The sequence below is a fragment of the Podarcis cretensis genome (genome assembly GCF_951804945.1).
Source record: "Podarcis cretensis genome assembly, chromosome: 5".
Taxonomy (NCBI): domain Eukaryota; kingdom Metazoa; phylum Chordata; class Lepidosauria; order Squamata; family Lacertidae; genus Podarcis; species Podarcis cretensis.
Genome location: NC_137174.1, coordinates 75,109,884 through 75,135,360, shown reverse-complemented (window position 1 = coordinate 75,135,360; position 25,477 = coordinate 75,109,884). Strand labels below are relative to the sequence as shown.

The 25,477-nt window shown below is 42.9% G+C and overlaps 1 protein-coding gene across 1 annotated transcript in view; it reads left to right on the top strand.

The window, feature by feature from the left end:
• Positions 1-7,836: 7,836 nt before the first annotated feature.
• The window catches only part of SLC9A9 (solute carrier family 9 member A9), a 264,850-nt gene continuing 247,209 nt past the window's right edge, over positions 7,837-25,477 (top strand). Inside the window, exons 1-2 of the mRNA XM_079977932.1 lie at positions 7,837-8,319; positions 23,004-23,206. Coding sequence (XP_079834058.1) covers positions 8,145-8,319; positions 23,004-23,206 — 378 coding nt within the window. The 5' untranslated portion in view covers positions 7,837-8,144. The remainder of the gene's footprint in view (positions 8,320-23,003; positions 23,207-25,477) is intronic.

Sequence of the window (25,477 nt, the reverse complement as noted above, 5' to 3'; positions counted from 1 at the left end):
AAGCCCCTAGCTCTTGCTCACAAGAGCTGCTTCAACACACCTTTGGCTGGCAAGGTGACACACACACCCCAGCCCAAAGAGATCCTCTTTGGACTCAGAGTGGGTCTTCTGATGGAGGTGCATTCCGGCCAGGGGTGGAGGAAGGGGTGTGTGGTGGGGGTGGACCACCCTGGGTGTCTTCACTGAGGGGGGTGTGACATTTGGTGCACCACCCACCTGCGACTCCCAAGCCTACCCCAAGCTGTCGGGGAGGCTTGGGAGTCGCAGGTGGGTGGTGCGCCAAATGTCTGCCATTGGCAGCTCGCAGTGGCGTAGCGGGGTGCAGGGGGGCCGGCCGCACCAGGCGCAACATCTGGGGGTTAGGGTTAGGGGGCGCAAATCCATGGGTTAGGGGGCGCAAATCCACGGGTTAGGGGGCGCAAATTACTTGCCTTGCCCCGGGTGCTGACAACCCACGCTACGCCACTGGCAGCTCACTCTGCCCCTGTGGGTGGCTCGCTTTTCCCCCGGCTGCAGGAAGTGCGAGTTGCTCCATGCACCCGAGCGGCTATCCCACGCCTGGGAGGGCACTCTCCACGCCCCACGCCCCTCAGGAGCGCCCCCGCCCTGGGCAGCGCAGGCATATGCTCCACAGCTAGGAAAAAGGAAAAAAACCACTATCTCTACTGAATGTAGATGCAGTTTTGTTCCAAGGCTGCAGCAGGTACAGAACGTAGTGGCAGAGCTATATGTGGCGCAGCTTGCTGGAAACACATTTGGCCTCTGGTCACTGGTTACGGATGGAAGGAGTTGTAGTCCAAATTATCTTAAGGGCACGTGGTTGGGGAAGGCTGAATCGTCTTACCATTGAACAGCGATGGAAGCACACCTACGGATCAGGAAACAGTAAATTAATCAACAATTACTGCATTTTTTAAACTCATGATCACTACCCCTCCAAAGGTGTAGGGTGAAAAATGTTCTGTGGCAAGGAACATAAACCATCACAACTCCAACTGAATACAATTAATGGATTAGTATGTATGTTGCTGAAATGCAAGTCAGAACAGCACCGATTATACTCTACAAAAGCCGAAAAGATTTCAGTCAAATAGTTATTGATGTATCTGTTGTCAAGAAAATAACCATAATTGCTTTATGCCTGCTAGCGATTCTGCCCCCCCCCTCCACACACACCTCAAGACATGCATCCATTGTTCCCATGCTTACTTAAAAATATGACTATTTTCTCTGAAATACAGGAGGGGAGGAAAGCGCAAGGCTTGGAAAGCAGGCGAGCTAACCGTTCTTGGATTACTATTGTGTGTGCAAACAGAGCCCCCTAGTGGAACATCTCTCCTTAGACTGCCTTTCTGGATTTTTATTTTTAATCACATCACAATAGAAACCTTGGACTTTAAGGATGTATTTCAGCTTTTCTTATGCAGCCTCAAATATATATATATATATATATATATATATATATATATATATATATATATATGTATGTATGTATCTATATGTATATCTAGATATATCTATATCTAGATATATATGTATCTAGAGTGAGGGAAAGACTTGGCTTCTAACAGCACAATCTTGCCATTTGCAACTAAGAAATCCCACTGAGTTCAATGTTACCTACACCCAGTGCTTTTTTCTGGGGGGGGGGGGGTACCCAGGGGTACGCATACCCCAAACATTTTGTGAATCTTTGTACTTTTGTCCATTTACTGTATTTCCTTTTCCCAATTTGAACTATGGTGGTTTTCTTGAGTCAAAATGAGAGTGCCCCTAAATATTTTTTTTTGGGGGGGGAGCACTGCCTACACCCAGGTAGGTGTGTATAGGGCTGCAACCAAAGCATTTTAACACACTGGGTATCTGCTAAAGACACCCTAGTGGTGGCTTGGGAGAGCAAGAGGGGTGGAATATAGGAAGACGCCATCTACTGAGACAAGTATTGTCTACAACAGGGGTGACTAACCATCAATTTGGGGCCTGCTCCAGCTCTGAAAGCATTTTTCTCCCTGCTTCCCTTCAAAGATTCCACCAATTTAGATCGATGAACATATTGACCAAGTGTGCAGCAGGTGTAGAAAGGTCAAATTCTGTGTTAGGGGTCCTTAGCAAAGGGATTGAAAGCAAAAATGGTAATGTCATGATGCAAATCTATGGTGCACCCACACTTGGGAATACTGCGGTACAATTCTGGCTGCCTCATCTCAAAACAGACATTGCGGACCGGGGAAAAGGCTCAGAAAAGGAGAAGCAAAATGTGAAAGGGGTTGGAGGAACTCTGCTATGAGGAAGGGTTGCAATATTTGTGGCTCTATCATTTAAAGAAAAGATGACAAAGAGGAAGGGGGGACATGATAGAGGTGCAGACAATTTTGCATTGTATGGAAAAATAAGAGGAAGACATATTCATCCCCTCTCTTATAATACTAAAACCTGGGACCATCCACTGAAGCTGAATGTTGGAAGAACTGGGACAGATGAAAGGAAGTGCTGCTTCACAGAGTAAATAGTTCCACAATGGAATTCACTCCAACACTGATGGTACTGAGGGCCACCAGCTTGGATGGCTTTAATGAAGAAAGCCACTTCCACGATAAACAAGGAGGTGGGGTTGCGGGCGGCATGCCCCTTCCCCACATTCACGGGGGCTGGCTGCAGCCCCCGCGATACCTAAGGGAATCCCCGCCCGTGTCATACCCCGGACCAGCCAATCGGCTGGCTCCAGGGGCGGGGCCTCGGCTATTTAAACCTGCTGCAGCCGAGGCTGCTCCTCTTTTCCTCCGCTGCTGCAGCTGACCCTTGTGTCCTGTGTCTTTATTTCATCGGGGGGAGGCGGGAACTCGCCACGCAATGAGACAGATTCATGAAGAGTAAGGCTATCATTGGCTTTGATGAGCAAAGAGGGGGCAATAACTTCCGCTTCAGCTGACCTGCATGGATCACCTGACTACCACGTACAACAAGACTTGCTTTCCAAGGAACAATTGGGAGAAGACTTTGCAGCTGCGTTTTTAACTGCCCCACACCTGACCTCACATTAGGCCTGAGTTGGCCATCAGTCTACAGGTTCCCCACCGCTGGATTTAGACCATCAGGGAGGACAGATCTATGTATTGTTTATTTCATAGTAATGATATGGCTAAGAGGCAGGATACCTCTGAATACCAGGTGCCCCACTTGTAACCTTTCTAGAGGTCTGCTGATGGCAGAAGCAGGACCTAGGACTATATGGCCTTTTCTTCTGACCCTTGTTCTATTATTCTGTTCATATAGCAGATTTTGGAGCATTAAATGGAAACAAGCAAACTAAAAGTCACAAAATAACACTGGTATAGGCATAGCTACGTCACACATTACTGGCGTTATCCGAAAGGTCCTGAAAAATCTGTGCAAACGAGTCTTACATTCATTGCAGTGGTAACAGAACTCGCTATCTGAAGGAAGAATTACATTCTCTCTCTCTCTCTGTTATATGATAACCTTTATTCTCAAAGCTGCCCAATATTCCTACATTTATATGTCTGCATTTCACTGTATATACTTTGTTGTGTAGTGAATAAGGGGAAGGAGGGAGATTATTTGGGAGGGCTGCTGCTTGAGAAACATCATCCTAAAGTCTCTTTGGGACTACAGATTCCAAAGTTAAATCCCAGCAACTGTGTTTAAAACAAATAGTCATAAGAAAATGACTATAAAATGGGCTATAAAGATCTTCAGGAACATTCCCCAGGGACAAACTGAAAAAATGTCTGCATTGTTACCCACGGAGTTCACTTTATTCTCCCTGTTTTTTCTACTTGTCAGTATAGGAGATAAATACAAGAACTATGTAGCCTCCCAGCTTCCATTTTCTTTCATTTGATCACTTGCTTTGTGCAAATAATTGTGTGTGTGCCATCTGTACAGCTGAGCTGCCGGTCCTTGCTCCAGGACTTGAGTCTGGAGGTCTCTTCATATATATATATATATATATATATATATATATATATATAACACCCTGTCCTTGCTCCAAGACTTGAGTCTTGTTTTGAAAGGATACTATCTCCTGACTTGGAGAGTACATGGATCATTATTTTATCAGGCCACATGGAAGTTTACAGCCTCCCTTTTAGGATATTTATTGTAGATGGGCAGCTGAAGTATCTGCATATGCATAAAATAGTTACATTTTTCTTAGGAAGAATTACATCCTCTCAAGTAGAAAATATTGTTGTGAGCATCCTCTTGGGCTCAGTAAAATGTCTCTCTCTCTCTCTCTCTCTCTCTCTCTCTCTATATATATATATATATATAATTAACACCAGTGGATATTGCCTGTATCTGGATCAGCATCAAATTGAGTCATCTTTGTGAAGTACGATACGATAAGAAGCCTGAAGAAAAATCATTATCTACTACATGGCTTCAAGGCTTCATGTGATTTCCAGTTACAAAAGCTCACACATAAAGGGAAAACTAAGACATAAAGAAAATGCCAGCAGTACAATAAATAATTAGCAAACAAGGCCTGCCTTGTATTCTGATTATTCAATGTGCTAACACTTCCAAATGTCTTCGTTTTCATTACAGCGAGAGAGTTTTCATTACACTAAGATAATTGTATCATTTCCCCCCCTGATTTTGAACAAATAGCTATAGATAACACACTAAGAAAGAGTCCTTTCATATATTGTTCCTTTTGTCTTCTAAAAACACGGGGGGGGGGCAGTCAACAAACATACTTATTCCAGGATGAAGTTTAATCCCCACCCCTTTTCTTACATCCCCCCCCCTTTGGAAAACTTTTTAAAATGGAATTTTACACAGTTTACGCACTGTTATGGAATATGCCCAGATCCACATAAGTAAAAAGTATTTCAGGTGAAATTCATAATCAGTCTGGAAAAGGCATCCATTCTTCCATAAAACATTCACCATTGGATTCTCTTAATTTTGCCAGTTCTGCATAGTCCATTATCTTATTTCTCCATTCTTCTTTTGTTGGAACTACTTCTTCCTTCCATTTCTGCACATATAGAATCCTAGCTGCAAATATGCAAACTGACTCGGTGAGATGGATATTGGGGCACTGTTTTAAAGTGATTCTGATCCTATTCCCATGGTGGGATCAGAAAACAGCATTGGGTGATTTTTTTCTCAACCCCTTGACCTTTGTGCTGTGGGGTGTCACAAGATACCATCTTGTCCCCAAGGCTATTCAACATCTACTTGAAGCTTTTGTAGTGGTCAGGAGAGTTGGGGCATTTTGCACTAGCTTCCAGGTCAACTTTAGGGAAAGCATCGTGTAGAGTGCGTTGCAATCCAATCTGGATTTTACCAGTGCATGGCGGACAGCTTTTAGGCTATAGAGCTCTAATGGCCATAGCTGTTTTACAGTAGCTAAAGCTGGTAAAAGGCACTCCTAGTCACTCAGGTCACATGGGACTGCAGTGGGTTTGCACCTTAAAGCATTATATAGTGTCATATTGCTTCTAAACAGATCTAGTGACAGATATCACTAGATTTTCTTGAGGGCTGGGTAGATGGCAACCGTAATTCCTTATGGCTTAATGATTTTTTTAAAAAAAATCTGTTTGGAAAGTTATTGGAAAGAGCAATGAAATGGTGGCACACAAAAGATGAACAGGTCAAGTTGGTAATGATACAGTGGGCAAAGGATTTGGGACATAATATTCTGATGGCAGGTTATGGAAGGTTATGGAAATCAGATATGAGAAAATATTGCAGTGAGAAATCAGATTGGGAAAGGTTATGAAAATTCATGGCATGTTGTACATTGAAAGAAAATTATATGAAAATGATGTACCAGTGGTATTTGACTCCTACTAAGTTAGCAAAAATGTATAGGACAAGTTCAAATATCTGCTAGAAATGTAAAGAAAAAGAAGTTACCTTCTATCATATGTGGTGGACTTGTGAGGTAATTAAAGCTTTCTAGGAGATGATATATAATGAAATAAAAAAAATGCTTAAAATAACTTATGTTAAGAAACCAGAAGCATTTTTATTAGGAATTACAGGTACCAACATACCAAAGGAGCAGAAAAGACTCTTTATATATGGAACAAAAAACCCCTGGATGTTATTAGCTCAGAGTTGGAAAGACAAAGAACCTACCAGAGAAGAATGGCAAACCAAGCTGATAGAATATGCCGAGATGGCAAAGCTGACCGGAAAACTCAGAAACCAAGAGGATAAAAACTTTATAAAAGAATGGGAAAAATTTATGTTACTTAGGAGATCACTGTAAGCAGATGGAAACAAGAGCAGGATTTTGATTCACTTGTAGCGTAAAAAATATTATGGACGATATGGTTTGATATAAAAATTGGAGTACGGGTGAATATGCAGTTGTAGATGCTTAAAATAAGACTTCATGAAGGGAATGGGGGAAGTCTCAAGATTCGGAGAATCTCCTTGTACAGATATGTTCTTACTAGTTTGTGCTTATTTGTACTTTGTATTTGTAAAACCAATAAAAATGATTTGAAAAGAAAAGAAAAGAAAAGAAAAGAGCAATGAAATGCTCTTAATGTCCTTGAGTTTTTGAAAGCCAGTGTGGTTCAGTGGTTAGAGTGTCAGGCCAAGAAGTGGGAGGCCAGAGTTCAAATCCCTACACAGCCATGAAACTCACTGGGTGACCTCAGGCCAGTCATTCACTCTCAGCCCCACCTACCTCACAGGGTTGCTGTGTGGCTAAAATGGGGGGGGGGGCAAACTATGTATGCCACCTTGAGCTCCATCGCAACAAGTACAACTATATCCAAAGCAGGAAATTAAAGAAATATCTGAACATCATGCCAACAGCAGCTTCTCAGGATTCAGACTACCGTATTTTTCGCCCTATAGGACGCACTTTTTCCCCTCCAAAAATGAAGGGGAAATGTGTGTGCATCCTATGGGGCGAATGCAGGCTTTCACTGAAGCCTGGAGAGCGAGAGGGGTCGGTGCGCACCGACCCCTCTCGCTCTGCAGGCTTCGCGGACCTCTCCGGAAGCAGCGAGAGTGCTCCTGCTGCTTGCGGAGAGTTGCCTGCATGCAGAAGCCTGCGCGCGCTGAGCTCAGCGAATCCAGGCTTCGCGGACCTCTCCGCAAGCAGCGGGAGCCTGCAGAGCGAGAGGGGTCACCGAGAGTGCGCACCGACCCCTCTCGCTCTGCAGGCTTCGCGGACCTCTCCGCAAGCAGCGGGAGCTTTATTGACCGAGAGAGCCGGCGTACAGCTGCCGGGTCGTGTGGCCAGCATGACTAAGATGCTTCTGGCGAACCAGAGCAGCGCACAGAAACGCTGTTTACCTTCCCGCCAGAGCAGTACCTATTTATCTACTTGCACTTTGACATGGTATCAAACTGCTAGGTTGGCAGGAGTAACCAATAAAGTTGTGGCCTAAATTTTGCGCATTAACATTAACCTAAAATTCTGTGTCCTTGTGTCTTTATTCTCATGGGGATGGCTTGGGGCTTTGACACACAAATGCCATCTCTGTTGTCTTTTTGGTTCCTTTTTAGTGACCTTCCTTTTTCAACAAGTTTTTAAAATGGAGATTCTTAATCTACTCTGTATCTGCATTTGATCTGAAATTGATTTTATAGAGATATTTTTTTTTATGAACCTTCTATTCTGAATTGCTTTGGGATGTAGCCAGAAAAGCAATTCATGAACAGAACAAAATAAGCAAAGATAATAAATCATTAAAACATAGAGTGGCAACTCTTTTTGCTCAAAAGCACACCCTTACAATTAATGATGGCACTTGTTTAAACGTTGTTAGCTTCTTAATGTGTGAACTCTTTCTCCCTCTTTTTTTTTAACAACAAAAAATCATTTGCAGAAGAGAAAGCCATCAAGACACACCCCAGTAAAAGACACTACAGTGATGCAACCTCAAGATAAAAAATGAGACAGGACAGCTTTAAGAGGGAAACAGGAAGTTGTAACCAGAATCCAGCTGAATTCAGATGCTGTGGCAGTTTGCTGAGAGGCTGCAAATAAAGCAGATGTGTTTGTTGTGAATTTCAGTGCTGTCTAGGTTTTCTTTTACCAAAGCAGCCATTCAGGATTTAACGTCTCAAGTTTTCTTTAGTATGGCATTTTTCAGCTAATTCTGCGGGGTGATTTTAGATCATTGAAAACAAATAGCGATGAAATGGAGAAGCCAAGGAAATTAGGGTCAGAGAAAGATGAGGACCACTTTTATCACCAGGGTGCTTTGGAGCTGCTGGTCTTTAACTTCTTGCTCATCCTTACGATACTCACCATTTGGCTGTTTAAAAACCACCGATTCCGCTTTTTGCATGAAACGGGAGGCGCCATGGTTTATGGTGAGTCAAAAGTTGTGCCTTGCCGTTTTTTAAACTTGTTGCATAATGTGCGTAATTAGACACTTGAGCTCAAAGTGCTTTCAGAGCCCTAAATGAGGAGATGCATTAATTTAAAAGTCACAAGCCCATTGAACTGTGCCGTAAAATAACAAATGCAATCCACCCTCCTTTCTCTCTTTTCCTTTCTCTCTCTCTCTCTCTCATATGGAATAGCTCGAGGATCACTTGTCAAGGAAGTAAATGTCATGAGCACATTGTCAGCAAAGCGGGCTTCATTGAGCATATCACATCTCCAAAACATTTGTTTGTTTCCTGCGAGTGCCGGACCGGTTTAAAGAGATTATTTTTCATAGGACTGTGCTGAATAGACTTGGGTGAAATCTCACTACCAATATGCCAGATGGGAGCACAGTTGAGTCTTTATTAGAGAACCTGGGAGAATCCTCCAGGGTCCAGCCCCTCTGTTGGGTGTAGTTTCATCAAGCTTAGCTCTCGGTTGTTGTTTTTGCAGAGCTCTTTTTCCCTTTTTCATTTTAATAGGTTGTGAAAAATGAGACATTCTAAAAGCTGTCCTCAGGAGTTTTTACCCCATCTTGAATCTTGTAGTTTACATTCTTCTTTATGTGGGTTTTCTTGAGTTTCATATGCGAGCCATATGTGTAAGAAGGACTTTCTGTGAGCTCCACAGTTAGGAAACCACATGCTAGGTAATGAATGTGCTATATATCACCCTGTGATAGGAAGGGGACTTTTTGTGTGTGTCCTTATGTTCAGTTTTACTTTCGCCGGGTGGGGACACAATCTTTTGCAAATAGCAACATCTTGCTCATACACTGTTGGCCTTGCTATAACCCTACTGAAACGGACAAGAATCCCATAGTTTACAGAGCAAGCATAATAATTGCACTCTATAGGAACTCTGCAGTTTTAATAACAGCATCAGCGTTCATGCATTAGGAATTCAGAGCCCTGCCAGGATGCATTAAAAGTTTGCCTGCCTTTAAAAACACTGACTCAGTTAATGCATTAACCCTTCACTTTGCTCCTGTGAATCCAGTGATAACACTGAAGGAATAACAATCATTCATTCAGCTTTAAGTACTATGAGCATTAAGTTAAAAAACATCAACAAGCAAGCCTGCAGAACTGAGTAAAAATATAGTCTGGGCAAAGGAAAAGGGACTGAAATGTATTAATATACCTGACACTTTTATAACAAACTATGTGTTAACATGGAGTCAAAAGGATAATTAGTGACTATGATTACCTTCAGACATCACATTATTCAGTTTTCCTGACTTTTCCTTGCCTGATCACTTCCACGTTTTACGTGATCTGTCACATGATGTGAAAGCCACTTCTGGAAATCCAGTGAAAGTTTAGCACTCATTTCTGTGTTGTTTCTAGAAAAAGAAAACCCCATTAGGAACTTGGTTAACTTGGAAAATTGTGGGTGTTTTGCATTGCAATTTCATGTGATGACATTTGGGGTGATATCCCCACCACTTAAAATTTGCACGACATGGCAATAAAGAAGCCACAGTTCTGTAATGCAACAGGTACTGCAATGTAAAAGGAATGTTGGGAAACAGGACGGAAGCAATAGCATCAGAGCCAGTAAAACTGATACAATAAAAACCCCACGTGTGAATGTAGCCTATGTGTGTGTGAAAAGTCCATTCAAGGACCTCCATGTTGTTGTTACCATCCCTATAAAATTGTCAAGGAAACAAATTCATTTTGAACCTTAATAAAATAAAAATGCTTTCCACTCCTGTGGCAGGTTTGACCTACATAGTTCATTTCCTGACTGAAGTAGCAAAATAAGTTCAGGTATAGAAAGGGAAATTGTTGAAAGCTGGGTATATATGTACTTGCAGCTGTTTCAGATTGGTGAATGGTAGAGACTGAGCAATGGCTTTTGGTAACGTTGTTGAATTTACTGAACAATGAAATATAGAGCTTACGGGTAGGAGAGAAGCCTGATGCTTTATTTTATGTTTTGCCTGTCGTGCTGCATAAACTGCCATGCTTCCACAAACTGAGAGAGGAGGGCACATGGTGGCTGCCATAGGATTTGGGCATAATCTCTTCTTTCTCACTGTACCCCTTTCTCACCTGTTGTGCACCTGATTATTGGTCTGCTGTACAGCCAGGTCACGTGCAGCCAGCAGAGTTCTGCAAGTCACCTTTCAACAGCCTACATTTTCTCTAGACTCCTGGCATATGTTCGCAGGAAGTACATGGTCTGATAGCACAGCAGCGCACCGGATAAACAGTGGTGGTGTGTCAGGAAAGAAAGAGCAGCCTTGCAGCAGCCAGCCTGTACTCTGCTTTCTATAAATGGGTGGTAGGGGAGCACGACAAGATCATAGTCCAAGGCTAAAGTCCACAGCATGATGCATCCTGGCATAACCTCTGTGAAAAGTTCAGAACTGTTCTAGAGTAAGTGGCTTGCATCAAAGTCTGATGTCAAATGCCTGTGTGTTTACAATTCAAAAGCTGCTATTGATACATCTTATTCTCTTCCTTTTATTCTGATTCTCTTTTAACAAAGTACAGTGGTACCTCGGTTTACAAATTTAATCCGTTCCGGAAGTCCGTTCTTAAACCGAAACCATTCTTAAACTGAGGCACACTTTCCCTAATGAGGCCTCCCACCGCCAGTGCCCTTCCACTGTTCTAATTCTGTACTTAGACCGAAGTAAAGTTCTCAAACTGGGACACTATTTCCGGTTTTGCGGAGTTCGTAAACCAAATCGTTCTTAAACTGGACTGTTCTTAAATCGATGTACCACTGTAATGCCAATTTTAATAAAACACATCATACATTTTATGTTTGGCACATTGTGATTTTTGAACAAAAAGGCTATTGGTTAAATGATGGGATTGTTGAATTTGCACTCTCGTGAAGCATTACTTAGGGATGTTTGTTCATTTTAATTTTTTTCTTTTTAAACTCTATGACCTATTTAGAGTGGCTGTGGGTTGCATCCATGTTTTGCAGCCTCTCTGAAATATTCATGAACCCTATTGGGTAATTTCCCCATTGTGAGCAGCCATTAACCCTGCCCTATTTTTCTTTTTACACAAGAGAGAATTTATCATCTCAGTCCCTTTGCACTTTGGCTGCACTATGGATTGCTGCTGCAATGGATCCCCCAAAGGCTGTAAATGCATACACAGAATACACCTCGAAATCATAGCACCATGCTTGGATGAATCAGGTGTCTGAATCTGAATTTTGCATGATACAAAAATAGTACTTATAGCCCAATCCTATGCTGTCCGTCATCAGTACTATTTGTGCAGTGGCAACTGCAGCTAAAGCATTATCCTAACTTAGGCAAGCAATGGGATAAAGGCCTGATACTGCTCTGCCTCACTTGGACATTTAAACCTCTAACACTCATGTGCTTCTTCTTACCGGTATAGCCTTACACTGGTGCTGGTGAATAAGCTGGACTGAAATCCCTTTTGAGTGCCACATAAGAAACCACCAACTTCCTCACTTCCTTTTGCATCTCAGAAGCCACTGGCACAACAGTGCTGAGTCATATGATATCCTAAAGAGAATATACATGCTTCAGAGCCATTGGCAGTTGCGTAGAAGTACTGAATGTGGAGCTGAGTCTCATCTCTGGAACAAGACATGCTGCTCACCTTGCAACAATGCTGGGGTATCTTCTGGATCCAGTATACAGTGGTACCTCTAGTTGCCGACTTAATCCATTTCTGCAACTAGAGAGCCTCTTCTGCACACGTGTGCGGCGCAATCCAGCGCTTCTGCACGTGTGTGAAGTGCACAGATTGCTTCTGCGCATGCGTGAAGCACAGAGATTGCTTTTGTGCATGCACGGGCGATCACACAGGGTCCCCAGATGTTTCACCATCTATTGATCCTCGTGCCACCACTTTATTTCTCGCTGCCACCACCCATGCCCTACCTGGGACAATACTGAGTTCAGTCAGGGTTAAGTTGGAACATAAACTTCTGTTTATTTATTGCAGTTTAACAAGCGTGTAGTTTCATAAACTGTCTCAGTCAATTACAATCATGGGCTGCCTATCCAGACCTATAACTTCCGCTACCTGCTCACACTCACTAAACCACCTCTCAGATATTTACTTGTCTTCCTAGCTCCTAAATGTTCCTGACTCAGTTTATTTCGCTGCACTAAGTCAACCTACCCACAGACTCTATCCCAATTCACTCCCACGCCAACCAACCACCCAACTCCCAACGAACTCCCCCCTTTGCCCCTCCCAGAGCTGGTTTTATAGTCCCTTTGACTCCACCCCTGGGTTCTGATTGGATAACCTGTTTAACTATTTCACCTCCAGCACTCTCATATGTTAATGTCACAGAAGTAAACACTTCTGGGTTTGCCATGTTTGTAAGCTGAAATTCCCTAACAAGAGCGGAACGCAAGACGAAGTATGACTGTACACATAAACACGGTACAACGTGATGATTACATGTGAAGTTCCATTGATTGGTGCTGCTTGAAGTTGTTGAAAAAAGGCTGTCCATGATAGCTGGAAATTTCAGGCAACATGTGACAGTTGCATCAATCCTATTAAATACATGCTTATGTGAATCTCCCCGTAGGCACTTCTAAGCTTAGTTCACAGCTTCCTAATTCTGTGTCTATCAAATCATATTCTGCTGCACTCTAGCATCTCACTATGTAATAGAAGAACGTAAGATGAAGCTGCTGCCTCAACCACATGGACGCAAATAAATGTCATTGATTGCAAACTGGATATGTGCAAAACAGACTCATACACAGCTTCTCATCGTGTATAACAATGTGTGTGTGGTTTAAGTGCATGCAGAAGTCTGAAACAGGAAGGAAAGGATGCAGCCTTTCAAAGTTCACGTCTGTAACTCATCAACCACTAAAGCGAGCATGAAAAAGGAGTTCAGCTCTTTGCTTCAAAGTGGAATGCTTGCACTCGGTCAAAGTCAAGACAGAGAAATGCATCTGCGGATCATTCACTCCCATGTAGTAGTTGGGCAGTAACTTATCTTTCTCTTTGGAAATAGGATAGTAGAGTTAAAATATCTGCTGTTCAGAAATGCAAATCTGCAAGCAGATTCTTCACTGTGATCAGCTGCTGGGAATGTGTGGGTATTCAAATAATAATAATAATAATAATAATAATAATTGTAGGATATAGACTGCAAGGCAAAACCATTTCCTCTCCCCCTCCACCATTCGCAGAATTTATTTCTCAAGTATTCTAAGTCACACCTTCTGGATAGCTTGGAATAGATTAGGCCCTCTGCCGTAAAGCTCAGAAAATACCAGGGTAAAGTGTTGCAGAGGCCCTGTGTTATCTCAGGGTTTAATCCAATTCAGCTGGGTCTGGGCTGCAGGTGTTTTCTCAGTGTCAGTAACACATGTGAAAGAACCGTGAATCTCCTTGATGGAAATATATTAGCCATAATGGCTAGTACCTGCTGATAGCTTTACCCACCATGAATTTATCCAATCCTCTTTTAAAGCAATCCAGATTGGTAGGTATCACTGCCTACCATAGTTCCATAGTTTAATTATGGGCTGTGTGAAGAAGTTCTTGTTTGATCTGTCCAGAATCTTCCAACATTCAGCTTTCTTAGATGTATGGGATCCTCCTAAATCGAGGGTCCTGGTTGCACTCGGGACTCTTAAGCTACCGCCATGGGGTGTGTTGTTGCTAGGCATGGCCCAAGCCTTGTCTTTGGGCCCCCGGATTGCGCTTGGCTGTTTGGGCCAATTCGGGCAAGTGGCATGATCCTGGGGGCCTATAAATGTGGCAGCATGACAGGTGTGGGGCATTTGCTTCGCGCTGCTGAACACCTGCCCTCCCTCCCTATTTTAGGTGCTGCTGCTTTGGCCTTGCTTTGGATTGGGTCATCTGCTTTGGAGCAGGGGCTGGGTAGGAATTTTTCCATTTGGCAGATTGGCTTTAGCCACTTGGTTTTCACCTACCCCCTTAGCAATCGTCACAACTTTGTAAGGTTTGCCAGTTAGCTATTGGTTTATAGAAATGTGCGGGAGGGGAGGTGTGGCCATCACCTGCCCCTCCAGAAATAGAGTATTCCGGTAAAGGAATCTCGGGGTCCTGGAACTCATCCAAAGTCCGCTTGAGGGGCTAGGGCCATGCCAGGACCACAGGAACCCCGGGGTGAGCTTCAATCAATCTTCACCGATGTTGCTCCCTCGTTTGGTGTTTACCCTTTCAGACTCCCAGTCAGAGAGGCAGGAGTCAGTTATAGCTCCTGACCAATGCCTAGGCCAATAACACTCAAATTTGTTTTGTAATCAATAAAGTTGTCGCCTAAATTTTGCCCAAAAACTTAAACTAAAATTATGTGTCCGTTTGAAGTTATTTACTGGGAAAGGGCTTGCAACCAGGGGTGCAACCAGGAGTTACAGTGTGATGACAGAGCAGGGAGAACCTTTCTCTTTTCCCTCTCTGCATGCCATGCATGTATTCTATCATGTCACTTCCAACTTGCCTTTTCTCTAAACTTAAGGAGTTCCAAATGCTGCAAGCTTTCTTTACAGAGGAGTTATTCCATTCTCTTGATCATTCTGGTTGCCCCTTTCTGAACCTTTTCCAATTCCACAATATCATTTTTGAGGCGAGCTGACCAGGATTGCGCAAAGTACTCCAAATGTGGTCAATTTGTATAACGGCACTATGATATCAGCAGTTCTATTTTCAGTTCTTTTCCTAATGTTCCCTAGCATGAAATTTGCCTTTTCACAGTTGCCACACACTGCGTCAACATCAGCATTGTGTTAAAAATAGGACAATGAACAACAATATCAAGGAACAAATGGTTATAGATCCATTTCAACTGTTCAGTCTTTTTCAAATAATAATTATTTGTTATTTATACCCAACCCAACCCATCCCATTCAGTCCTAAGTCTTCGAAAAGGTTTTCTAAGCACTCTTCTTTTGGGTATATAGCCAAACATTTCCTCTTCTAACTCGGTGGCTGATGAGAAGTTTTTTCACTTAGAAGTTCTCTTTTTGGTGAAAGGCTGCAGTCTACAGACTTAACTGTGGGGTGTGGGTGACACTGTGGTTTAAACCACTGAGCCTCTTGAGCTTGCTAATCGGAAGGTCAGGAGTTCGAATCTGTGCAACTGGGTGAGCTTCTGTTGCTCTGTCCTAGCTTCTGCCAACCTGGCAGTTCGAAAGCATATCAGTGCAAATACATAAATAGCTACCGTGCTCTGGCACTCATCATGGTGTCCCATTGTGCCAGAAGCGGTTTAGTCCTGCTGGTCACATGATCCAGAAAGCTGTCTGTGGACAAATGATGGCTCCCTTGGCCTGAAAAGCGAGATGAGTGCCGCACCCCTATAACTGGGCATAACTGTCCAGGGGTCCTTTGCCTTTTACCTTTTACAGACTTAACTTTATTCCTGTCCTCCAACATTCAGAACTGATATAAAAGCTACAAACTTACCAAGATGCAGCATGGATTTTTTAACACACACCCCCCCCCGACGAGAAAAGACCATTCATTCTTTCAGCATTATGAATGGATACAGTATGTGAACAACCTGGCAAAAACTGTTTCTGCTTCTCCTAATCTGAAATCTGCTTTTACATTCAGGCTTCTGACTATACAGTGGTACCTTGGTTTAAGAACAGCTTAGTTTATGAACAACTTGGATTAAGAATGCTGCAAACCTGGAAGTAGGTGTTTTGGTTTGTGAACTTTGCCTTGGAATAAGAACATGTTTTGCTTCCTGTTGAGTGTGTTCCATTTGTAAATTGAGTCCCCCGCTGCTATGGGAAAGCACGCCTTGGTTTAAGAACACTTTGCTTTAAGAACGTACTTCCGGAACGGATTAAGTTCGTAAACCAAGGTATCACTGTAATAATAAAAAAGAGGTAGTCAAGTCACTCTGGTGCTATCTTCCTCTGCTTTCATCCCAGTGGCAATACAATGTAAGAATGCTTTCATGCTGCACATGGCAATTGTCAACTTTGTACTGCATCTTCATCCTGAACTACAAAGGTAATGTCAGATGCCAGGGCACCTCAGTTCCGACTCCAGCATTGTCCCAGTTTTCATGAGATTTCGGTGTCTCTGTTCATTCTTCTCAATTTCATTGAGGGAGATTTCAGTGGAACCTGCAACAAAACGTTGCAATGTGGGGAGTGTTTCTGCTCAGGAGAATCCTGTACCAGAAGAACCCAATCCATGTCCCTGCTCTCCTGGTTTTACAGTTCTCCACCTGCAACAGTGAGCATGTCATGCTCAGTCCACACTGGGCTGTTTTTGTGGTTCCCCCCACCCCCAGTTTCCCCCTCCCTTCTAAAGATATTTTGATTTTTTTGCACTTCTGCAAACCTTAGGGCCTCCCCCAAGACCCTGAAAACTCCCCCTGTGCACTTACATTGTTTTGGCTACATGCTGATTGGCCTTCAAGGAACTGAATTTGCTATCAGTGTGATTCACAGTGACTGATCGTGTCTATGGGAGCCATTTTGTGCTGGCACCCACAGCACTTTTATTTAAAAAATAAGTAAGGTAAAGGTAAAGGTACCCCTGCCCGTACGGGCCAGTCCTGTCCGACTCTGGGGTTGCGCGCCCATCTCGCTTAAGAGGCCGGGGGCCAGTGCTGTCCAGAGACACTTCCGGGTCACGTGGCCAGCGTGACGAAGCTGCACTGGTGAGCCAGCACCAGCGCAGCACACAGAAACGCCATTTACCTTCCCGCTATAAAGCGGTACCTATTTATCTACTTGCACTTGGGGGTGCTTTCGAACTGCTAGGTGGGCAGGAGCTGGGACCGAACAATGGGAGCTCACCCCGCCGCAGGGATTCGAACCGCCGACCATACGATCGGCAAGTCCTAGATGCTGAGGTTTTACCCACAGCGCCACCTGCATCCCCCCCCCAAAAAAATAGTACTGGCACTTTATTTTTTAAAAAATAAAAAAGCACTGAAGGGGTGGGCATGTGTAGCACATGTAACAAATGCACAGAGGATAAGACTATTCATGGTATTTATATGATACCTCCAAGGTCAGAGGCAGCATACTTCTGGACACCAGTTGCTGGAGATCACTAGTGGGAGATGATTATTGCCCTTATCTCCAGCTTCTCTGCTTTCCATAGGCATCTGGTTCACTATTGGGGGAAACAGCATGCTGGACTAGATGGGCCTTTGATCTGATCTGACGTTCACAAGAGAATGGATCATCTTCACAGTACAGCTTTGCCAGTACTGCTTATTGATGGCCTAGGATTTTTTCTTTCAGCTCCCATTCTACGACAATACAAAAAAGATGAAGGCACATCCAGCACTTTGTGCCTTCAGTGGGCAAGAATTGCTTAAGGATATCTCTGCATTTAGTTGTAGAACTGTGGCTTAATAGAAAATGCAAAAAAAAAATCAGTTTACAAACAAGATATTTGGGGTGCTTCAGCATCTCTTGCAAATAGATTATACATTAACCAAGCAGTCTCTTCACAACGAACATTCTTTTAATTTTGCTGACTATTGTTTGAACGTGTGATCTCTCTACAGGAGGGCACTGCAGGAAATGTTGGCCAGGATATGGCCTGTGCCTTGCATATTGAAGGGAGCCCTCCTCTCATAAGGTCTTCTTAGATCCATGGGGGAAGGTCTGCTTTGTCCCAGTTTTTCATTCAGGAGAAACTAGAAGGATACAGAATCTTGTCCTTGGTGGCGCTTACATCATAGATTGCACTTTCTAAAGAGATCAGATTTCCACACACAGGAAGGGCTTCTCGGTTCTTCTTTTCTTTTGGTAGAGAGCATTCAAACATATGATCTTCCACTTGCAGTCTGCAGTTAGTATACAGACTCAGGAGGATTGTGCAACATGAATTTTCTTAAGATGTACAGTGGTGCCTCGCAAGACGAAATTAATCCGTTCCGCGAGTCTCTTCGTCTAGCGGTTTTTTCATCTTGCGAAGCAAGCCCATTGACGGATTAGCGGATTAGCGCTATTAGCGCTATTAGCGGCTTTTAGCGGCTTTTAGCGGCTTATCGGCTTATCGGATAAGCAGATAAGTGGTTTAGCGGCTTAGAAAAAGGGGGGGGGAGGAAAAACCCCGCAGGAGCAAGCCCATAGGAAATTCGTTTTGCGAAGCACCTCCAAAACGGAAAACCCTTTCGTCTAGCGGGTTTTCCGTCTTGCGAGGCATTCGTCTTGCGGGGCACCACTGTAGATTGGCCCGTGGTGTCTTTGACCTGAAAAGCCCTTCCATGTAAGCATGCTTAAATATTGCGGCTTAAGAGCCTGAAGTTTAGCCACCCTGATCAGTGGTGCCCTCTTTAGATGGTAATGTGTATTACAACACTTGTTTCCAAAATGCGGTTTGCCAGTCCTACTCCATTTTGGGGGATCTCCTTGTTTTGCTGTATGGGGACTTGGACATTTGCAACCAAAACTGATGGCATTGCTAACCTCAAACAATTTTGGGAGTGGGTGGGGAAGGAGGTGTCAGGCTGTGATGTTCTTTGAACTTGCTTTAATTGTTCCTATAATATGCAGAGTGGGGAACAGTGCTGCTGCAATGGGCTCTAATAGACTCTCATTGGAGGCTTTTGTTAATTTTTGAATCCTCAGACATTAATTGTATCTTTGTTTGTTCCTTTGAGTGCTGCAAAAGGTCAAGAGCTCCATTAGTGACCTGACAATATTGATTAAGAACATCTGCTGGGCTTACTCATCTCTCCTCTATTGTCTCTGCTGCAGACCACTTTCAGTGCTAGGAAATGATCAAAGGCATTTAAGATCCAATTGGAATAGGTGTGTCCCACTCTCACTACAACTACAGAGCACTGTGTGCTCCCAGGAAGGAGCTACTAGGATTGTGATTGCATAATATGGCAGTATCTTGCAGAAGTAGCCGACATAGTGCCCTACAACTCTAATCCTCCATGGTCTTGTTTGGGAAAGCGCCATGTTGGTGGTGCCTAGTGTCCACAGCTCACCTGGACACAGTCTTCACAATGGTGAGATGGATTGTATTTCTATTAAAATTATGGTATTCATTTCTAAATTAACAGGGATGCATATAAGTGCCCACCCAAAAACTGCTGTTCCAGACATGGTAGATGGAAGTAAATATAGCACAAGTGAGAAAACTTGTACAGGCTCTAATAAATTCCCTTAAGGGATGTGTAGGCCACCTTCTTTTATATAATTTGCAAATCTCACTAAAATGTGAAGCCTACTGTTAGTGAATATTATCTGCTCCACAGCAGAGGCCATTTATGATATGATTCCCTGCTGGAACACAAAAGTAATTATGCTACTTTTAAGCTGCCAGTTAAACCGACTCTGTTATAGTGATTTCCCCAATCTTCTGCAATGATTGAGGCAACCAAGCTTTTATCAGACATTTATGTAAGTAGGTTTTTAAAGACTAATTTACTTCAACATTGCATTTTAAGGGCTCCTGATTCCCAGCTTTTTATTTTACTTTCATGATGCTAAGAACACAGCTTCTTTAACAACTAAAAACTGATTCTCATCATTTTTCATGAGTTCACATTGCACAGAAATTTTCAGTAGACTTGGCCTATTGCAAAACCTGAGAGGAGGGTGGGAGTGTTAACAAACACTTTGTTGCTGATTCATTTAAAACGTTTTTAACAGACCGAATAATGATTCTTGCGATGTGAACTGTCCAGATGCAAGTTTCCTGTGTTTTCTGTGGTGGAGGAAGGAAGAGAGACGTGAAAAGCTCCCAATAATGTTTCTGCAAAGAGTTCAAAAGTCAGTAGGGAGCCCCCCAAAAGCCGTGTCATGTTCAATTCTTTTTACACAAAAAGCAGCTTTGTCTTTCACTGAATTAACTGCCTTTGAATGTATGTACAAACCCCCTTTATGAGGTATATCATGAAGCAGGAAGTCCAAACAGGATAATAATAATAATAATAATAATAATAATAATAATAAATAATAATAATTAATAATTTATTATTTATACCCCGCCCATCTGGCTGGGCCTCCCCAGCCACTCTGGGCAGCTTCCATAGAAACCAAAAATACAGTAAAATATCACACGTTAAAAACTATAATTGGATCTGATGGCAAGGTAAGCCTCCAGAAAGCAGAAGCAAGTTCTAGCCAACCATAGGTAAAGGTAAAGGGACCCCTGACCATTAGGTCCAGTCGTGGCCAACTCTGGGGTTGTGGCACTCATCTTGCTTTATTGGCCGAGGGAGCCGGCATACAGCTTCCGGGTCATGTGGCCAGCATGACTAAGCCGCTTTTGGCGAACCAGAGCAGCGCACGGAAATGCCATTTACCTTCCCGCCGGAACGGTACCTATTTATCTACTTGTACTTTGACGTGCTTTTGAACTGCTAGGTTGGCAGGAGCAGGGACTGAGCAACGGGAGCTCACCCCATCACGGGGATTCGAACCTACGACCTTCTGATCAGCAAGTCCTAGGCTCTGTGGTTTAACCCACAGCGCCACCTGCGTCCCCTCTAGCCAACCATAGCTTTCAGCTATAACTGAAGAGGGCAAAATCAAAACGTTAAGGCAGGGGTCAGCAACCTGCAACTCATGGGCCACAAGCAGCCCACGGGGGTCATTTAAACAGCCCCTGAGCTGTCCCCGAACCCAGCCACTTTCTTGGCGAGTCCCCACGCACTACTCTAAACCAGCACAGGGTGGAGCAAGGACTTGCTTTCACGGCACCGGAAATCACGTCTGTGCAGACGCAATCTCCATAGGAGTGAACCGGCCCAGGCAAGGTAAACCTTGCCGACCCCTGCGTTAAGGTATACTGCACTTGGAAATACGTCCACAGAGATAAAATATGAATTTAAGCAATATTTTGTGATGAGATAAGGAATCAGATACAATATAAATTTTCATATGGATTTCTTTTTCAAAATTCCATAGAGCAATACAAAAGCAGGATGAAATAGATATGAATGAACACATGAAAGGCACATGGATTGGAAACAAACTGATCCATCCATCATGTTGGGCCCTACTGATATCTGCTAGTAAAGCAGAGAGGGGTGTTGTCTAGTGTCACAGCACAGAACCCCAAATCCATCACACCTCACATAGAGGATACTCACTACATCATGAAATGGCCAAGAAACCCTATGTTCTCTGTGTCTTTGCCAATCTTTTCCCATTCCATTCTTTTATTAAATCATCATTATTAGAGTTTCAGGTCCCAACTACATTGATTCGCAATTCTTGCCAGAAATTCTGGTTATGCTACAATCTCTTCCTGACATGGGATTGGGGAGATGTGGCCACAGAGAATAGTGGAGAGAGTAGCCAAAAAGTGTTGCAGCTGTGATGAGGGAACTGCCTTAACCCCCAAAGAAAAGGCAGCAGTGTGATAGCAGTAAGGCTTGCATATGATTTCCTGTAAATGTTTGGTTTCATTTTTATGTAAGACTGCATATCCACACAGTACTATGAGCACTTTAGAAGCATTTATGTATGCATGGTTCTTTTTCACTTGACAACTGACAGGCTTGTAAATGCAGAAATAAACTACAACCTGGGAAAATTGCAGCCTTCATTCAGATGCAGCAGTAATTCCAAAGCCCCAATGAGGAGTGCTTCTGTTCAGTCTTTAATAGGTGTATTATATCCCTCCAAAGATCTCTTGGAAAGCAGAGATTCAGAGGGAGAGGAGGAAAGAAAGTGCCCTGTTACAGATTCTAGTAAGCTGCTGCTGATCAGACCAAGCTATCCTGGTCTAGATGAACCAAGAGTCTGTCCTAATAAAAGCTACCTTTCTCTTAGAGCTATTGGCTCTGGTCTGGCCTTGCTTGTCTCAAACCTTACAATGCCATACCTATATAAGAGTAAAGGTAGTGTTGCAGATAGCGATGGGTGAGTACAAGTATATCAAATCTAGTTTCTCTGAGTTTCTCATTTTTCCTATCTTAAACTCAGTTCTCCACATTTCCACGTCAGTTTTGTTTAAAGTCCCCGTGAATATTCACCAGAAAATTTCTCTACATAATTATGCAAATCACTTTTCTCTAATAGAATGCATTTCCCTATTATGTATCTTTTTGCACACTTCCTCTAGCATATGCCTTTTTGTGCACGTTACTTGGCTGGAGAAATGCACTGGAAAATTTGGAGAAATGTTTGGTGCTGTTTGGAAACATGCAAATTACATATCAAATTGCCTTAAAATGTGAGCTGACTTGAATCATACACACACCCATCCCTATCTGAAGAACGTGAACAGGAAAGTGTGCCCTCTATTGCTTCTCCTGTTGCTGGAAAAGTTCACCTGTAGTGGACACAATCCTCCTCACCTGTCAATAGTGGGAGGCATCAGAACCAAAAGTGGGCAGGGCCACTACTCTCTTCCGCTCTCTTTTCCTCTCCCTCCTTCCCTCCCTCCCTCCCCTTCTCTCTCCACACACACATTGGGATGAAGGGGAAGGGAGAGATCACTCTTGCCAGAGGTCCAATCTGATCACTTGTAAGGGGTTTTTGGATTTCGGTAGAGGGCACACCCTAGGGCTTCAAGTTGCCTGTTCCTTATCTAAATTAAATATGATGTTTCTAATCAGAGCATTTGCCCACAATAAAAATGCTTGTTTACTTTTCCCCACTTAACAAGTAACTCTGATATAGGTACTTAAGCTGAAGGTTCTCCATATTTCTTCTTCTCTTTATCGTTAGGTCTCACCATGGGATTAATTTTACGGTATGCTACAGCACCATCTGATTTTGAAAGTGGAACCGTCTATGATTGCGAGAAGCTCAAGGCAGGCTTGCCCACCCTGCTTGTCAATGTAACAAATCAAGTGTATGAATATCAGTACAAAAGAGAAATCAGCCGGCATAATGTCAATGCACACCAAGGCAACATGATGCTACAGAAGGTAATGTGATTGTCTTCTATTTAGTAAATGAGGTTACATTATCATTTCTGATTGATCCTTGAATTGATGAGGAAAGAATCCACAGTGACTTACCATAAATGTGGCGTAAAGAACTTGTTTCTTATCTTAATTTCCCGTTCAAGTGCAATCAGAAAATAGGTGAATAACAAATAAAACAATCTTCCTACTCAAAAATAATGAGCTTCTTTCTTCCCAAAAGGATCTATCTCAGCCTTGTTGCTTTCACAATTTGGAGGCTTTCAGACATGACAAAATTCTACACAGAAATATATTCCATTGCAAATATTAAAAAAGATGGAATTTCAATGAAGATGGGCATTGCATGAATGACAGAACGTATGTCTTTTTGCTGTGTATGTATGTAGTGTACCCATCAGCTTTCTATTCCATGCACATAAAAAAATAAACCATGTGTTTGCATACATCTATGACTCACAGGTTGCTTTTGTACATGGATAAATTTTCCATGCAGGAATATCATCATACTTTTGATCTATTCCTGAATCTATTGTAGTTCACATGTAAGATAGATCAAATGTCTGCAACTTGTTCCCAGTCAAGCAAGACATTTACACTACAGTTGCCACTGAAAGTTTCCTTAAACAGAAATCCAGAATGTAACCTCCCTGCAAAAAAGGCCAACCTGGGTTGCTTGGATAAACTATGAGTGGCCAACTTGTGGCTCTCCAGATGATGGACTTCCCATCAGCCCCAGTCAGGTCAATGAACCTTCAGGGATGATGGGAATTGTAGTTCACCAACATCTGGAAGTCTACAAATTCCCAAGCCAAGGATAAATTACAGTTAGATCTACTCACAGTTTGGATGAAATAACAAAACTATAGGTAGATTTTGAAATAAGTAGATATTCCTGTTCTCTTTGTGGGTGGACCAGAAGAGAGGGGAACAAGCTACTGCACTGTGGTTTTGTGTTACATCCAGTGCTTTTTTCTGGGGGGGATGCAGGGGGACGCATACCCCTAAACAATTTGTGAATCTAAGTTTGGCCTCATTGAGGCGCAGTGTTTCAATATGAGTAGGAAAATGAGAGTACCCCTAAACATTTTTTTAGAAAAAAAGCACTGGTTACATCCAGAACAGAACAACATATGTGAAACATTCTAACCCTCTACAGTACTAAACACTGTGTATGACAATTATTTCCTTTGACTACACTGAGTCATGTGGCACCTTAAAAACTATCATATATATTATGTTGTACGTTTTCATGGACTAGAGTCTATGTCATTAGATGCACGATGTGTTTTCCTGAGTGTAAAAGCACATGGTTGGGCAAATTGTCAACTATGAGATCGCTTGATTCTAGTCCACTTACTATTATGCCTTAATAAATGTTCTCCCTCTCTGTAATATTAGAACTTGGGGGTTTTCCAATGAAAGTGAGTGGTGGAAGATTCAGGGCTGACAAAGGAAGTACTTATTTACACAGTGCATACTGTCTCACTTGCTGAATCATCACCTTGTCATGGTGGGTGGGTTTGCACATTCCTGTGACCCTTTTGATCAAAGCCATCGGGAGTCTCATACTCCCAGCAGGATCACCCAAGGCGTTAAGTTAAGGTACCACACTTCTGAAAGATAAAGAAGCTGTTGCACTGTGCTGGAAATACTGCCAGCATCTGCTTAACCACAACTCCCCTGTAGCCACTGAAGTCCTCTCATGAATTCTGCAAAAACAAATTAGAGATGAGCTTGCAGTATCTCCAAATCTGGGAGAGTTGTGTATAGCTATTAACCAAACAAAAAACAACAAAGCCAGCGGACCTGGTGGTATACATGCCAAAGTCTTCAAAGTGGGTGGAATTGAACTTACACGACAACTTCACAAGCTCATTGAAAAAAATCTGAGAGAGAGAGGAGATCCCAGCAGACTTTAGGGATTCCAAAATTATCAGTGTCTTTTAAAAAGGTGATATAATGGATTGCGGAAACTATTGAGGCATCTCTTTATGAGCTGCGGCCGGCAAAATTCTTGCAAGTATCTTAGCAAACTTTCTCCTAACAATATTCAAGGCTACCCTTCCTCAATCCCAAAATGGTTTTCGACCTTCTAGGCGGACAGTGGACATGATTTTCACCATTTGACAGCTTCATGGAAAATGCAGAGAGCAAAACCAACCCCTTTATATGGTGTTTATTGACCTGACTAAGGCCTTCGACATTGTAAATCATAATGCTCTGTGGACTGTCCTTCTGAAAATTGGCTGCCCAGATAAATTTGTGAACATC